The sequence below is a fragment of the Mustela putorius genome, unplaced genomic scaffold, assembly GCF_011764305.1.
Source record: "Mustela putorius furo isolate JIRA1106 unplaced genomic scaffold, ASM1176430v1.1 tig00003899_pilon_pilon_pilon, whole genome shotgun sequence".
Taxonomy (NCBI): Eukaryota; Metazoa; Chordata; class Mammalia; order Carnivora; family Mustelidae; genus Mustela; species Mustela putorius.
Window position 1 is genome coordinate 17,972,651 of NW_025422048.1, and position 16,219 is coordinate 17,988,869.

A 16,219-nucleotide genomic window follows, 5' to 3' on the forward strand; every position below is an offset into this window, starting at 1 on the left:
TCTGGCCAGGCCTGTGGTGCCCTTGGCTGGTGGCTCAGGGGGTTGAGCTCAGTGCCTGGGGCCCACGGGAGCCCATACAGCCCAGCGAGAGCCCACACAGCCCAGTGAGAGCCCACAAGCGGGAGACTCAGACACCAAACGGGGCATTGACCAGGGCAGCGGGCAAGAGTCTGGGCTCAGGAATCACACAGACCTGACAGACGGTCACTAACTAGCTGAGTGATTTTAGGAAGGTTCAATTAACACCCTTTAGCTGAATACCTTTAACTGTATGACAGCAACAACAATAATCATATTAATTAAGATCTGCAGAATGTTATGTTCTGGCACGGTTCTGACCACTTTATATATGTACGTGTATGTGTGTGTGCGTAATTTTTATCTTCATTGAGACCCTATGGTTCCCCCCAGGCCATACATGAGAAAAATTGAGGCACAGAGAAGTTAAGTCATTTGCGCAGGTCCACACAGATAGTAACTGCCTGAGCTGGAGTTTGAACCCAGGCAGTTTGGCTGTGAAGTTAGAGTAGCACTGTCCCATGGAAATACAATGCAAGGCCCGTTCCTCATTTTAAAACCTCCTACTAGCCCCATTGAAAGTGAAAAGATACAGTGGAGTTAAACTTAATGTATCGAACCCCATGTATCAAAAATGGCATCATCTCGACCACGTAAGCTGTATAAATCCTAATTGGTTAAGGGGATAGTCTTTCTTCCCCCTCAGTCTTGGAAATCTTAGTCTGCCTGAAAACATTAAAGGCACGACATCTTTTGGATTAGCCACATTTCCAGAGGTTCAAGAGCCACGTGGGGCTGGTGGCTATCTTGGATGGTCCAGCTCAAGAATGGACCCTCCTCATCATTACATACATTACATAGGCACTGGCACCGATGCGGTAGGGTTCTGTGAGAAATTAGCCGGCACAGTGCCCGGCATGTTGTCCGCACCCACTGATTCAGGACACTGCCGAGTATCCCCCTGCTGTGCTGTTTGCTCAAGTCAGAATACCAGCAACCCTCCACACTACTCACCTGCTTAAATCCTTTCTATCCCCTTAGAGCTTGGTCAGCTTTTTCCTCCTCCTCCTCCTCCTCCACGAAGCCTTCCTTGATGACTCTAGAACACAATAAACTCCTCTCTCTGATTCATTGTGCATTTAGACTCTGTATGACACAAGTAGCCCTTCACTATGTTCTGCCTTTACCCCAGCCCCTACTGAACTGTGCTTCTGTCTCCCCAACTAAAGTTTAAGCCCTTTGAGAGTAGAGGCCGGTATAGATATGGGCTCCTCACAACTCTGTCCACAGCTTTAAGTACGGCAACTTCTAGATCACCGAGGGATGGTTCACTGACTGTGGATTGAGTAGATACATGTCTTGCAGTGCAAGGCCAAGCTTCTCGCCTTCAGGGCTAAAAGGACACCATGTCCCTAACTTTGTGCTGAATGTCATGAAGGTAGCATTTTTATGACTTCCTGGTTGAAACCTTGAACTTGCAGTGTTTCATAAAGGATGTGCTTTCCAGTAAAAGGCAGGGCCCGAACAAGAGTTCCAGGGCAAAGGATTCAAAGGATGCTCACCTGAAGACCAAGACAGTAAGCATGTTTTTCTCAATGGCACATCTAGACATTGCCCTGACCTCCTTTTGTCTTCTACGGGCTAAGGCTCACCACTGCTCACCTCCACCCACCCTGCTGAAGGAAAGAAGAGAACCAGTCCTTCTCGAAGCCCACCCCAGGCAGAAACCTCAGGAGATGAACGTTGACAGAAGGATGCCCCATAGGAACACTCTGGAAGCTGAGAAGTACCAGGCAGGGAGGGAAGGCCCGATGGTAGAGTTTGTATAGCCCGTGGCAGAACATGGGCAGACCATATCCCTTCATGGGGCCGCACTCCCTCATCTACACACTGAAGGGGTTTTTCTCTGAAACTTCTTTACACCTCAAAAACACACTGAGTATTAATGAGCCAAGACTCACAGAATAATTTCAGAGTGCAAAAAATGTCAGGGGGCAGTGTAAGCTGCAGAAATTTTCATGCCACCAAGCATTTGAGTGGACCCTGGGTGAAGGCTGGTGACTACGGGTCATAAAGCCTGGAATTTCACATCTTGTTAAAGAACTCTGTTTTCTCACTGTTTGCAGAGTCCTTAGATTTATGTACTTGGGAGCCCACTGGGCTTCGGGAAGGAGGAGCCCTAGATTTCTTTAAAAAAAAAAAAAGAAGAAGAAGAAGAAGAAGTAAATATCGCTAGGGCTGATTGTGTGAAGAATTTCATGTTGGGTTTGACTTTATAAGCATCAGAAATTTTCTTTTCTTCCTTTTCGACAAAGGAGGAAACATCATTTTGCTGTTTTGTGAAAGAAAAGCGGAGAATGGCTTAGAAAAACATCCTTCTGCTTAACAAAAGTCCATCAGTCTAGTGTGCCCTCAGAACACACACACACACACACACACTCTCTCTCCCTCTCTCTCTCTCTCTCATAGCTGCAGGCCCAGCCCTAGCTTGGGGCCACACAGGAAGAAGGTCCTATTCAGCCAGCCAGGCCAGCTCCCCTCACCAGGCTGACCTTTCTGGAAGGTGGGAGAACTGGGGGGCAGAGGGAGATCCAGAGAGCAGAAAAAAAGAGATTTTTTTTTTAAATAAACACAAGGAAGATGCGTGAAGCAACTTCAGTTAGCCAAAGGAAAAAGCTCCATTAATTAAGGTGTTAATGAAGGTATTACTTTATATACACAGAACCGCTCCTTTGGGGGAGGAAGGTCTGTGCACGGTGGCGGGTGAGATCTTCAGTTTCTTCCAAGTTGCTTTTCCTGGAATGCATCCACCCTGTCGAGGACCCTAATCGGTCCATTCAAAGAAGCAGTCCGAGTCCTGGTGGCCTTATCCATCAGCGGGCTCCCGAGGGATGGCCTTGCCCCTACCTCTCATGGGTTGCCCAGAAGAGCCCGGCCTTGTCACAAGCCCGTAGCGTCAACTTGAAGGGCAAAGGGAGACGTTCGGCGTCCAGATCACTTGGGTCTACGTAAGGCTAGGAGGACAATCAGATAAAATCCCGGGTACCACTGCTTTAATAACTCACTTTGCACAAACGCAAAGGCTCCCTCGCCTCGCTGAGCTTCAAGGGGATCTTGAGAAACGTACCAGCTACAATACATGTAAGCGAGCGTTCCCGCCACTTCCAAGTCGTCCCCTCTTGAAATCTCACATTTCCTTACGAGGCTGCTGCCACTGCAGATCACCACGTTGATGGGGCCCCTCGGTGGGGACTGTCAGCAAGCGTTGGAGTCACCTGAGAAAAGCAGTTAAAATGGCAACTCTGGGGCTTGAGGGATCCAACCCCATTCGAGGTGTATTTGCCTTTGATTCAGTTAACTCTGCTTTCATTTAGTCGGTGCTCACGTATTCATGTTGTTTGATCTGAGCACGATGGAGCCGCTTTTGATGGCAGGATCCGTGCTCCTGGTTTAGGCATCATTAACCAGGGAAGGCGACCAGACCTTTGGCATGAGTGACTCACTGTCCCTCATTACCCTGCTTGCGGAGTTCACTTAGGACCCCCAAACGTGGTTCGTATTTTTTGGCCACTCATCATTCCTCCAAGAACAAGATATATGAAGACTGAACTTAAAAAAAAAAAAAATACAACATTAAGCTACAGGTATCATAAAATGTTCAGTCATTGATTTGGGCTAAGAATTTGTTTCCTTTCTTAAATTAACTTTTTATTGATCTCTCCTGTGACCTTCACTCGTACGGTTTTATTGGCTTTCTTCCATAAGAGAGATGGCTTTGATATTTTTTTTTTCCTTTGAGTAGTGCAGGAAAAACCTTATTCGGGAGCCAGGGACCTAAAAGGGAAGTAAATGTTTACTGCACGGTCCTCCTAGCTTTGCTCAGGCAAAGTGCCTTGGGCTTTTCCTGGACAGAAATGAGCGTCCTTAGGCTTGTCTGTGGCGTGCAGCAGGGAACTTGGGTTTGCTCTGGGACAGCGGTGCTCAAGACTGCCCCAGAATTTCCTGGAGAGCTTCCTAAGATACAGATGGCCGGGTTCCAGCCCCTGGGTTTCTGTTCAGTGAGTGGACCCCAGAACGTACCTTTCCAACAAGTTCCTAAGTGGCGCTGATGCTGCTGGTTCTGGAACCTGGATGTTAGTTTGTTCCCAGAAGTGGAAGTCCTGGGTTTGGGCCCCAGTACGAGGATGGGAAGAGCACAGGTTCTAGAAAGAGATGGGTTCAGTCTCAGCACCCCTACTTAACTCACCATGTGACACTGGGCCAAATGATCTCTCTCTCGGTTTCTTCATCCTCATGATGAGAACAATAATAATATCAGTTCCACGGTCGAGGTGGGAGTTCATATAGAAGCACCAGGCCTCAGTGCCCCCAGCCCCGGGCTGTGCCCTCTCTTGGCAGGCAACATTTCCTCTTCATGAGGGTTCTTTCAGGCCTGCTTTATTATGCAAACGGACACAAAGCAGGGTCTGCATAAGTGTCCGCCTTCAGCCCAGGAATGCGCCCTGCAGTTAGATCCATTTCCAAGGGCTGTTAGGGATGTGTGTCTGACCAGGATGCTGTGCCATCTCAAAGGCTTCTTCTTACTCCCATGAGCCTAGGAAGCTGTGACTTAGAACTCAGGTCCTTGCCGCAGGATAAACTGTTAAAAATGAAAATATGGTACTCGTGTTTATCCATGTACTTACATCTAATATCCTTACATTTTCCAGCCTTCCTTCTCGTGGGGCTACTGCACAGAAAGGCAGGGGTAACTGCTCCTTATCACTAGATGCCCTTAAAATGTTCCATCACTGGGGTAAAGTGGTGTATCTGTTATTTAACAGTGACATCTAGTGGCTTTTCCTTATCAATGAAAAAGATGCCTTTCCTATTAGCTTATCCTAAGCTCTGCGGCTCCTGCTGCAGATATTCATTCAACAGTCCTTTATTAAACACTAATTTTCTGTCAAACATTGTGCCAGGCCCAGAGGATCAGCTTACGCTGATCAATGATACTCGGTCCCTGCCCTCCCGGAGCTCAGAGTCCAATGTGGGACGCAGACGGATCACTAGACAGTCACGGCACGTAGCAGTAAATGCTACAGTTCCAGTATGGCTGGAACAGAGGAACACCAGGGCTGTTCACTCTGCCTAGGAAGGTCAGGGAAGGTTTCACGGAGGAAACAATCTTAGAGCGGAGTTTTGAAGCTTTCCAAGCAACCTAGAAAATACACAAGCCATTCAAAAGAGTGGGCATTCCACATCCAAAGGAAAGGGGCCTGTAGCATCATTGCCTGGAACGGATCTGGAAAACAAAGTTACTTGTCTATACCTGGAGCATACAGAAGAGAGCAGGGTTTTTCAACTATTGACATTTCGAGTTGGATAATTCTTTGCACGCTAGGCTGTGCCGCAGCTCTGCTAGACCCCATCCACTGGAAGCAGTTTGCACTCCCCCTCACCCCCGCCCCATGACAAATAGAACGTCTTCAGAGATTGTCACATGAGCTAGGGCCAGGGGAGCAGAAAGAGAGATGCAAAATCCCTTGTGGTTGAGGAAGGCTTGTGTAGAAGGAGCTTGAAAGAGATGAGGGAAAGAAAGGTGGTGGTTACCAGGTCCCATGAGGCTGTGTCTAGCGTGTGAAGGAGCTTGGACTTCATGTCCTAGTTGATATGGATTAAGAGGTCTTAACTAAGGAATGGCATGTCAGATGTGTGTCATATGGGCCTGGGGTGAGCTAGGCATGAGACCAGAGGCTGGGAGACGGGCCAGGACCCCACAGCAGTGACCTGGTAGAGAAATTATAAGGGCCTGGCCCCAGGCAGCGATAGGAAGAATGGACCTGAGTGCTCCTAGGATCTAGAATCAGCAAAGGTCTTGGGGAAAGTTCACATAGTGGTGGTGAGCAAGATGGAGGAGGTGGCCCCCAGGTTTCAAGCTTGGACAACTCTTTGTTGGTTGCTATTGTTGTTTCTATAATTACTTAGCAATGACAGGAAAAAGTTGGCCTGGACTCTAACTTTTATATAGTTCTGCTGTAAGGGACCAGGGGCATACAGGCACACTGGACAATGGTCATAAAACTCACCTAGGTAACTGGTAGGGAGTCATGACTCCAATTTAAAGATGTGACACCTGTTCATCTTAATTAAGTGACCCATTTTGTCGTAAGATATATCTGCCCCATTACCACTAACCGAAACAGGCTGATGATGATTTTCCTGGGGCTGAGCTATTTTAAATAGCTCACTCATTTAAAATTAGATCAGTCCATTCAGCGGCACCCTTCGGAGTGATGTCCACCTGAAGGGAGACTTTGGGCAGTTCTCGTCTGCATCTTGTTCTGTTTTGATCAGTGCGTGGATACAGGCATTGCCGAAAGGAATAAGGAGATGTGGCGAAGATATTAGGGGATATAATCAGAATCCAGATGTGTTTTAACAGGCTCAGACTTACTCTAACAAGGAGAAATTCAACAGGGCCACAAGTAAACTACCTCCAGGTCCAGGATAAAGTAGATTGGGTTTCAAAGTGGCTTACGTGTAAAAGAAAGAAAGACTTTAGTTGACTGTGCGTCAGCGGTGTGGCCTGTTTGCCAAAAAGGTCGATGTGCTATACTAGGCCACACTAGGAGAAATGGTGTTGAGGCTGAGGGAGGTGACAGACTGTCCCTGCTTGTCACTTGTCAGACTGTGCCTGGAGGACACATTCCAGTAAAGTGGAATATATTCAGGGGAAGCGAGAGGGCAGTGAGGGAACTTGAAGCAGTGTCCAGAATAGTGGAAAACCATATTTAGCATTAAGAAGAGAATCCTCGGGCTACCTCAGGGTCCTTAAAGTCAGTCTTCAAAGCGCCGAAGCCATGTGTGCAGAATTAAAATTCGATCTGCAAGTACGCTGTCATGGTTTGAAATGACTGCTTTATGCTGTTAATGCCACATCTTTATCTTAAGGCCAGATCACCCCCTGAGTGCTCTATCTGGCCATTCAACTCTCTTTTGGATGTCCCAGCGCACCTGAGGCCCTTCTGCCCTTCCTCTCCCCTGCGTTCATTTTGACACCAAGTTCAGTTAACGCCACCTCCTAAAATTGTGTCTAGCCCTCCTTCTTTTGCCTTGTTTTCTGCAGTAAACTAGGCGAACTTCCCTAATTCCACCTCCACACCCCATTCCCTATAAGCTTGCTAAAACATGGATTTCATCAGATCGCTCCCCTGCTTAAACTAACCCTTTGGAGGCCTCCCTCTCAGCTACAGATGTCTAAGTCCTTTCTTGGGAGGGCGGGGGGGGTCCGAGGCCTTCCACACCCAGGGCTCTGGCTACCTCTCCAGCTGCAACCTCGGCCACTGCCCTTCGTTCCCAGTTAGAGGTTTTTGTTTTTTTTTCTTTTTCCTTTTTTAAGGATTTTACTTATTTCTATTGATCTACTTATGTATTTGTCAGAAAGCAAGAGAGAGCACAAGCAAGGGGACTGGTATGGAAAAAGAGAGGGAAGCAGGTTCCCTACTGAGCAGAGAGCCCGATGCCGGACTCGATCCCAGGACCCTGGGATCATGACCTGAGTCGAACAAAGGCAGATGCTTAACCACCTCAGCCCCCTAGGCACCCCCGCTCCCAAGTAAGAGGTATTCAGTGCACTTTGTCCACACACAACAGGCTAGTCTGTGTCCTGTGACTTTGCTCACGCTCACCTTTCTGCCTCATACTCCATTCCTCTCTCCTTGCCTCCTCTCATTCTCACTTGTTTTCAAAATAAAGTGGCAGAAGCTTTTGCCCGTATTGTCCGGCTAGTGAGATGCTTTCATCACACCTCGTGCTCGCTCCAACCATGTAGAACACATCCTGTTGGGGGCGCCTGGGTGGCTCACTGGGTTAAGCCTCTGCCTTCGGCTCCGATCATGATCTCAGGGTCCTGGGATGGAGCCCCGCATCGGGCTCTCTGCTCAGCGAGGAGCCTGCGTCTCCCTCTTCCTCTGCTCCTGCTTGTGTGCTCTCTCTGTGTGTCAAATAAATAATTATTTTTTTAAAAAGGACACATGCTATCGAAATGCCATGTCTTGGTGCTGTTGGCACCCGGTGCCAGGCACACGTGAGGTGCTTGCCCTGAACTGGCCACGGGAAGAGCGCCACCCGTGTTTCAGTGCCCCCCGCCCCCACATCGCGTTCCCCTTGGGCTGAGCTGTCACATCCTCAGGTGGCCTGGCCGGAGAGACTGCGTCTCTGACATTTCCCTAACAACTCTCTCCTCGGCATAATGGGCCTCCTGGATCTTTTGCCCAACCAAACCTCCCAGGTGTTACCCACACTTGCTTTCCCGCCTCCAGCACACTATGGTATGCGGGAGCACCAGACACTCCCAGACACACCGACCTCTAAGCACAGCTGCCTGTTCATCCCCAGGGCTGATCTGTTTGCAGCAGCATGGACTGTTTCCCACTGAGGCAGCCCAGGAGACCAGGCCTGGCTTTCCTGGAATACGTGGGCTGTGGCAATCCCTGAATCTGTTATCATCGGGGTGGGGTGGTGGGGGAGGACAGCTGCTGTCACTAGGGCAGGCAGGCTGTGGGCTCCTCTCATTCTCCGTGGCCTTGACCACCCCTGCCATGTTGAGACGGAGGCTGCCCACGTTGAACGGCCGTCATCTCATGTGGGCACAAGGAGAACTTCAGGGGGAAGGAATCACACATCCACCATGTGAGAGACTCTGGGCGTCTGTCTCTGCCTCTCTGGCGTACCTCCTCTCTCTTTCTACGTGAGGCTGGTGCTTCCAAAATGTTGGTCGTGACGTTTACCCTGGTGATTGGGATCTATCTGTTCCCAAAGACAACAGAGCGTGTTTGGGAGGGAGAGCCTTGGACCAGCACAAGTCTGCACTCTAGGGTTTACCAGAAGATGTCGCTGTAGTCTTAACCCAGTCCAACGAGGCAGGGCCAGAGGGACTGTCAGCTAAGCATGAAGGTGACTTTATTATGGGGGTTTAAACTACCCAACAGCCCCCATTATAATGCATGCCTGCTAAAGCTGGTTGAAAGGTTAATCCAAATGTGTCACTGGACTTCGTAAATTTCTTTTCTTTTTTCCAAATAATCAGACTAATTGCCACTAAGCTATTGCCTCCGGCCTAGCATAAAGGCTTGATAAATATGTATTGAATGAAGGAGGGAATGAGTATCACAGCAAGGGGCGGAAGGAGGAAGCTCGCGGGAATAGCAGTCACCTTTGTCGGTAATGGCCATGGGGCCATTTAGCCGGGGGTGTTTGCAGACCTGAGTTTTTGTGGCGCCCGCAAGATGGGGGGGGGGCGTAGGTAAAGCAGTGAGATAGGCTCTCTGTCCTCTCCATCCTCACTCCCAGAGGCTCCTCCTGTGCCCCATGTTTGTTTAGTCTGAAAAAAAAGTATATACAGTCATTAAAAAAATTTTTTTTGTGATATTTGCAAGGCACTTAGGAGATTCTCCAATTTTTGTAGGATGAGGCATGGCCTTCCTGGTCCTCACTCTCTCCCTCCTCTTCCCCAGAAGTTCTAGAAGAATAGCACAGAGTCCCTGTCCTGGAAGACATCGTTTAAGCAGAAATACAAACAAATAGTCACAATTCAGTATCAAAATTTTTCACAAAGACTAAGTGCAGACGTGTTACAGGACCACCGAGGAAGAGGTGAGGGCCGGCAGCTGGCGGTGGGCTTAAGTTTGCTCAGAGGAGAGATTGTAACTTGAAGGATGTTTAGAATTTTCCGGTCACAGAAGGAAGATCGTGCCCAGCAGAAGAAGCACCATGCCCAGGATAGACCCCAGGGGTCCAAGTTGCTGGAAGCCCGAGACTCGGGAGAAACCTTTCTGCGGAGGACATCAGCCAACAGACCCAGCCTGTCTATGATTGAGTTGGTTCCCTTTGGCAGGTGTACGGAACCTTCCACTCTCTCAGATTGGAATGAATAGATTTCACAAACGCCGCCAGCCATTCCCCAGGTTTTCTCTAAGAAACGAAATGCTAATAGTGTTTATTGTTGTTTTCCTTCTACAACATGCCTCTCTTTGACTTCAGCTTTCATCCCCTGAGTCTCAGCGGCGTGGGGGGAATCATTTCTTAATTAAAAGCGCAACCCCAGGGTCGTTTCTCCCCTTGAGTATGTCTGATCACATCTTAGGCTTTGACATTTCTGGGCTGGGGTGCATGCTTGTATGGGTTCAGTGTTGGCTAGTCCTCTATGTGAATAAACAAATATTTCAGTTTGTAGCTTTAAAATGGAGATAGCCATATGACAGAGGCTTCACACTTGCTGACACCCAAGTATGCTTTCAGTACATAAAGAAAAGGGGCATTTTGGAGCTGATAGAGTTAATTTGGCTGGGCTGGGAATATTATCACGCTAGCAAAGGCTGAAACCGAGGTGCTTGCTTGTATATGTGCCATTGGCAGCTCCCATGTCTATTTCAGTAGGCAACTAACCACACTCATGAGCTACAGTACCAGCAAATTGGGGGAAAGAGTTAGCTACCTGGATGGGCTCGTGGGACTCAGACAGTGGTCTACAGCACACTTCACAGGACAGACGCTGCCAGATCACTATCATTCCCCTTTTGCCCTCCTTACTGATCAGAGAACATCGCAGATGCCATGCATCTTGCTGACTCCACTTATGTCACCCACGGCACTGAGTGCTGGTCTTTGTGCTTTGCCCATAGGAACTTCCACTACATCACCATCCTCCGAGACCCAGTGTCCCGGTACTTGAGTGAGTGGAGGCACGTCCAGAGAGGGGCAACATGGAAAGCATCCCTGCACGTCTGTGATGGAAGGCCCCCAACCTCTGAAGAGCTGCCCAGCTGCTATACAGGTGATGACTGGTCTGGCTGCCCTCTAAAAGAGTTCATGGACTGTCCCTATAACCTAGCCAACAACCGCCAGGTGCGCATGCTCTCTGACCTGACCCTGGTCGGCTGCTACAACCTCTCCGTCATGCCTGAAAAGCAAAGAAACAAGGTCCTCCTGGAAAGTGCCAAATCGAATCTGAAGCACATGGCATTCTTCGGCCTCACGGAGTTTCAGCGGAAGACCCAGTACCTGTTTGAGAAAACCTTCAACATGAACTTTATTTCGCCATTTACCCAATACAATACCACTAGGGCCTCTAGTGTAGAGATCAATGAGGAAATCCAAAAGCGGATCGAGGGACTGAATTTTCTGGATATGGAATTGTACAGCTATGCAAAAGACCTCTTTTTGCAAAGGTATCAGTTTATGAGGCAGAAGGAACATCAGGAAGCTAGGCAGAAGCGTCAGGAACAACGCAAATTTCTGAAGGGGAGGTTCCTTCAGACCCACTTCCAGAGCCAGGGCCAGAGCCAGAATCCGAGTCAGAATCCGAGTCAGAATCCGAGTCAGAACCTAAATCTGAATGCCAACCAGAATGTGACTCAGAATCTGATTCAGAATCTGACCCAGAATTCGAGCCAGAAGGAGAACCGTGAAAGCCGAAAGCAGAGCCCAGGTCAAGAGCAGAGCGATGGCAGCGCCAGCAATGGCACCAATGACTACATAGGCAGCGTAGAGAAATGGCGTTAAGTGGCTCCCAGAGGCCTTTGCGCACTTGCCCCAAAGCGCCAGTAGAGATATGGCAAATCTTAAAACATGAGAGTTTCCAAACACATCTTGCTTCCTTAAGTTTGGAGGGTTAAAAAAAAAAAAGAGGGAAAGTTAAGATGTTGCCTTTACAGTTGCCTTTCAATTAAATGTTATACTGTGCGTGGGTAAAACAACTTTCAGTATGTAATTAAATTGTCTCTTTTTGGTTTGTTGGAGTATTTATAAAATCCAAAAGCCAAACCAGACTCGCCAGAAATTACTGTTTCAATATTTTAAGAAATGCTTAAATTAGCTATAGAGACAAAATGAAAACATAAAATGTGGCCATTCGACTTCTGGCTAAGAAACAGACTCAAATTATTCATGGTACACTGTTCAAACTTGCTCTTGGAAGCAAACATTTGTTCCCAGGGGTAAGCACGAATATAGACACTTAAAAAAAAAAAACTAAAATTAACCACAAAACCTTTTATTTTCTTCTGATTTTAACAAGGAATCTATCTAAATGGCATAAGAACTGATGGTAAATCTTACCAAACTATAGAAATGAAGATTTTTCTCTCCCAAATATGGGCAATTTTATGTAAGAAACATTGGCTTTTCAAGTAAACAGGATTCGTATCTTGTTATTTAAGAGATGTTTAGAATTTTCAACTTTTTCTACCTTCTACCATTTAAAGGTTTTAAACAGGGTGTATCTCATAGTAAACAAAAACACTTTTCTGGGCACTGTAATTTCAACAATTCTGGAATCTTTTTGGCACTGCTTCTCATTCATTTGAAGGCTTCTCGGAGTTGTGCTCATTCCAAAATAACCCATTTATAGAATCTTTCTTCATCATCTAAATGGTGTGTTGCTGAGTTTCTTGTGATATAGAATCCTGGATTCAAGTCAGGACTTTCTTTCTATAGAATTGTCTTATCAATGTTTGTGTAGTGAGGTCCTTATCAAGAAACTCTTGAGCAGGATAACGTGTCTAAAAATATTGCTGAAGTTATTCTTGATCAGATAGAATTGAACTTGAATGTGAATGAATTGTTATTGACTTTTTGTACCTTCTTATTGTGCCATTTCCTGTTGGGCTGGCAGCTTTTAGCCCATTTGTTCTTTTTGTGTTGACAGACCGTAGACAATTACAAGATGGGGGGGAAAAACAGTAGAATAGGCATTAAGATAGCCAGTGATTTAGTAACACCAAAAGCTGTATCTCAATACTCTGGGTTAACCCTCCACCCGGTTTTTTTTTTAAAGAAAGAACAAAGAGAAAGAGTGTTCTGTGGTGAGGGTGTCTCAGGGGCATATGCATTGAGGAAAGTGATTTCATATTAAGTCTCTGCACAATACTTATAGGTGATCAGTTATGAATCGAGCAGGACGAGAATAAGCAAGTCATCCACTGTGCTAGCAAGCACTGTGATTCTGGGCAGTGTCCATTTTACGGGTTTTGCTCTACTTTGTAGGGACCTACACTAACCCCCTGGCTGTCGATCAAACAAGACAACTGGAAATAGCATTGATGTTTTCAGGAGCTACACGCTTAAGAGTGTGACGATAAAGTCACATCTTGTACAATCCGCTGCTTATCTGCATGATCTAGTCTCATCCGTAATACTTACGGCCACAAGCCGGACGAGAAGCTGAGTATTTGGGTTTAAAAATAAGTTTTCTTGACGCTGAGCTTGTATCACTATATCTGAAGTTTGTTTTGTCTGACAGTGTTGCAGTCCTGAGAAATCTGAGAACTGAAGACCTGAAAGGAATTTTTCCTAAAAACTCAAACACACCTTGAAGTCAATGTGTTTTAGAGTGAAACTATTTTGTGTACATTGTGTTTTTAAAATAAAGATCCTGTAGATCACTGTGGTATTTCAGTTTTGTTTAGTTTTAATTGACAACATTTGCTCTTAAAACAGATAAGTACCTTTAGAAAGCAGGATGGAGCCCAAGCCAGTGGAAAAGCCTGTTACAGGAAAAAAAAAAAAAAAAAAACCCTTTTGTGTTATTGTGGTGTGCATGGCTGGCAGAGATTATGTGCATTTTCTCTGTCTATACTGATTATTGTATATAAGGGATGTTATAAATACATGTTTTGGTCATCATCCTATAAATCCCGTGATTTCAACTGTAAACATCCGTCCAATGGTGTAGCTTTACAAACCATTCACTGATTTTGTGTAATTTAACAATAGATATGAAATAAAGTTTAAATTACGGACTCGGAGTCATTTCGTGATTTCAAGTGTTACAGCCGCTAGGTATCATGATACCGCAGAGAGAATTCTCTTCTCCCAAGGAGTTTCGTTTTGAACTCCTGGCCACCAGGTGTGGAAGTAGATGATCCGATCTAATCCACCGCGTTGAAACAGCCTTCGCTTTGGGGGCTTCCTTCCAGGGGCGCACACTGTCTCCCCTTTTGGGTAAGACAAGATTGTCAAGGAGAGACAGGATTGCTCTTCTTATAAGGACACTGATCCAATCCCTGAGGGCTCTACTCTCCTGACCTAATTACCTCCCAAAGGCCCTACCTTTAGAGGCCATCACATTGGGGTTAAGGTTTCAACATATGGATGTGGGGGGGTGGGGAACCTGAACATTCAGTCCATTACTCTATGCAAATGAAATGTGTGTGAGTTTTAATTTAACTGTTATTGAAATAGATACTCGCTTGCCTAAAAGCATGCGGGAAGGAAAATTGGGGCTCTTTATTTCTTCTCTATCCCCTCTGTCCACAGGATAGAGATTAAAGGTAAGAATTTAAATATCGGCTCTTAAAGTCAAACATGCCATGATCCAGTTCTGTGTGAGGTACCCAGTTTGCCAAACAAACTTATGGTTAGGACCATCGTTGGGGGGATTTGCCTTTGCCCTTGCCCTTTTCCAAAAGGAATTTAGATACTGGTTGCATGGATAAGAGGGAAAAAAGCCACCAATCTGGAGGGTTTCATTATTACTTTGCAGACTATTCATACTTAGAAAATGTTGCCCATCAACCGTTTATTGAGCAAGAATTGGGTGGCCAATGGTCTTGATTTTATAAGTTACTTGGGAGGAACTGTGAACAGACTAAGAACGTGAAATAGTTAGGAAATAAAAGTTGTTTCCCTTTTCCCCTGAGAAGGGTACACTTGGAGAGCAGGGCACTCACACAGAAGGAGGGAAAGGATAGGAGCCCTAGATCACTATTGGCTTCTTAGGAAATGGACTCTCGAGGTTGCCCAGAGAGGAGCCATGATGAAGAAAAGACGAGTTGGCCCAGCTCCTAAGGACTTAGGATTCTCAGTAGGAGTTACAACCAAGGTAGAATGGAGCGATCTTTGGGGGCACTCATTCAGGGAGTGGAGGGTCCGAGGAAGCCTAGTCTCCCTACTCCTGGGAAACACAAAAGCAACAGAGTAGTCCGGGGGGGGGGGGTGAGGTGTGCGGGACCCACAGCTCTCCCATCCTGCCTAAGGAAGACTTCCTTCTCTCTCATCCTCGCTAGGATTCAACTAAGCAAACAAAGTTTTGTACAAATTATAACAAGACACAGTGGATGCCGGCTCCAAGGGGAACCCCATGGGATTGTGGAATAAGGCCATCCTAATCTCTCACATGGCAAGGACGAGGCAACCTGACAGTTTCAAACATCAAAACAATTACATCAACACCTGAAAAATTCCAAAATAGATTTCTAATCCATTCATCAGACCTTCGCATATGTGCAAAGCCCTCCGAACTGCAGGAGAAAACTATCCTGAGAACAAAGTAAATCAACTGTTTCTCGGGGCCAGTGACCCTGTTCTGACCAGCTAGAGCCAGAATCCGAACACTCCTAACCTGGGGCCAAAGGCCGCCCTCCACCTGCTTTCGTAAATCAAATTTTATTGGAACTCAGTCATGCCCGTTTCTTTACATATTTCCTCCGGCTGCTGTCACACGATGGAGGCAGAAATTGCGACACCGATCTTATGACCTTAAGAGCCTGAAATACTTCTTTCCTTGCCCTTGAGAGAAAAAATCGTGCAACCCCTGAGCCACAGACCAGTCCAAGCGTCCTAAATAGTGAAGTCCTGGCAGATTTTATAATGAGCCCAGAGTCGGAGAGAACAGAGGGGTGTGATACGAATGACACGCTGCCCAATAATAAAACACCACAAACAGCATTTACTGAATATTTACTACATGAAAGTCGCGGCTTTAAGCGTGAGAGCAGCGAAGACCCTGATCTTTTCTCTCAGGATTATGGGAATCTAAAGCAAGGGCTGTGTCAGAGAGCGACATTAAGTGAAAAGCTTAATTAGTTCCTCTCTGTGTGTGTTCCATCTAAAACAATAGAGGTATGTGAAGGAAAAAGTGAAATTACCTACACAAATCTCCCTCCCTCCAAGTAACGAGTGTAATCATGTGATTTCTTCCAGACCTCCTTGTCTTACTCCCATTCAAATCTCATCTCCCTCTGTCTCCCCACCTGTGTGTGTGTGTGTGTGTGTGTCTCCAACATACACATAATGTTGATAACAAAAATGAAACTATGTCGTTCTATTATTCAATTTCCCTTTTGGGGGGAAAGCTCAGCAGCGTATCACGGTTTGCCCCCCACAACTAGTATAGAGTGGATGGTTAACCCGAGGCCCCCAACCTGGCTTCACACTGGCT

The 16,219-nt window shown here is 46.6% G+C and overlaps 1 protein-coding gene across 4 annotated transcripts in view; it reads left to right on the forward strand.

Moving 5' to 3' along the window:
- The window catches only part of HS6ST2 (heparan sulfate 6-O-sulfotransferase 2), a 279,181-nt gene extending 265,382 nt beyond the window's left edge, over positions 1–13,799 (forward strand). For all 4 annotated transcript variants that reach the window (XM_045068108.1, XM_045068109.1, XM_045068110.1 and 1 more), the window contains one exon: positions 10,683–13,799. In XM_045068108.1, coding sequence (XP_044924043.1) covers positions 10,683–11,562 — 880 coding nt within the window. In that variant the 3' untranslated portion in view covers positions 11,563–13,799. The remainder of the gene's footprint in view (positions 1–10,682) is intronic.
- Positions 13,800–16,219: the final 2,420 nt, after the last annotated feature.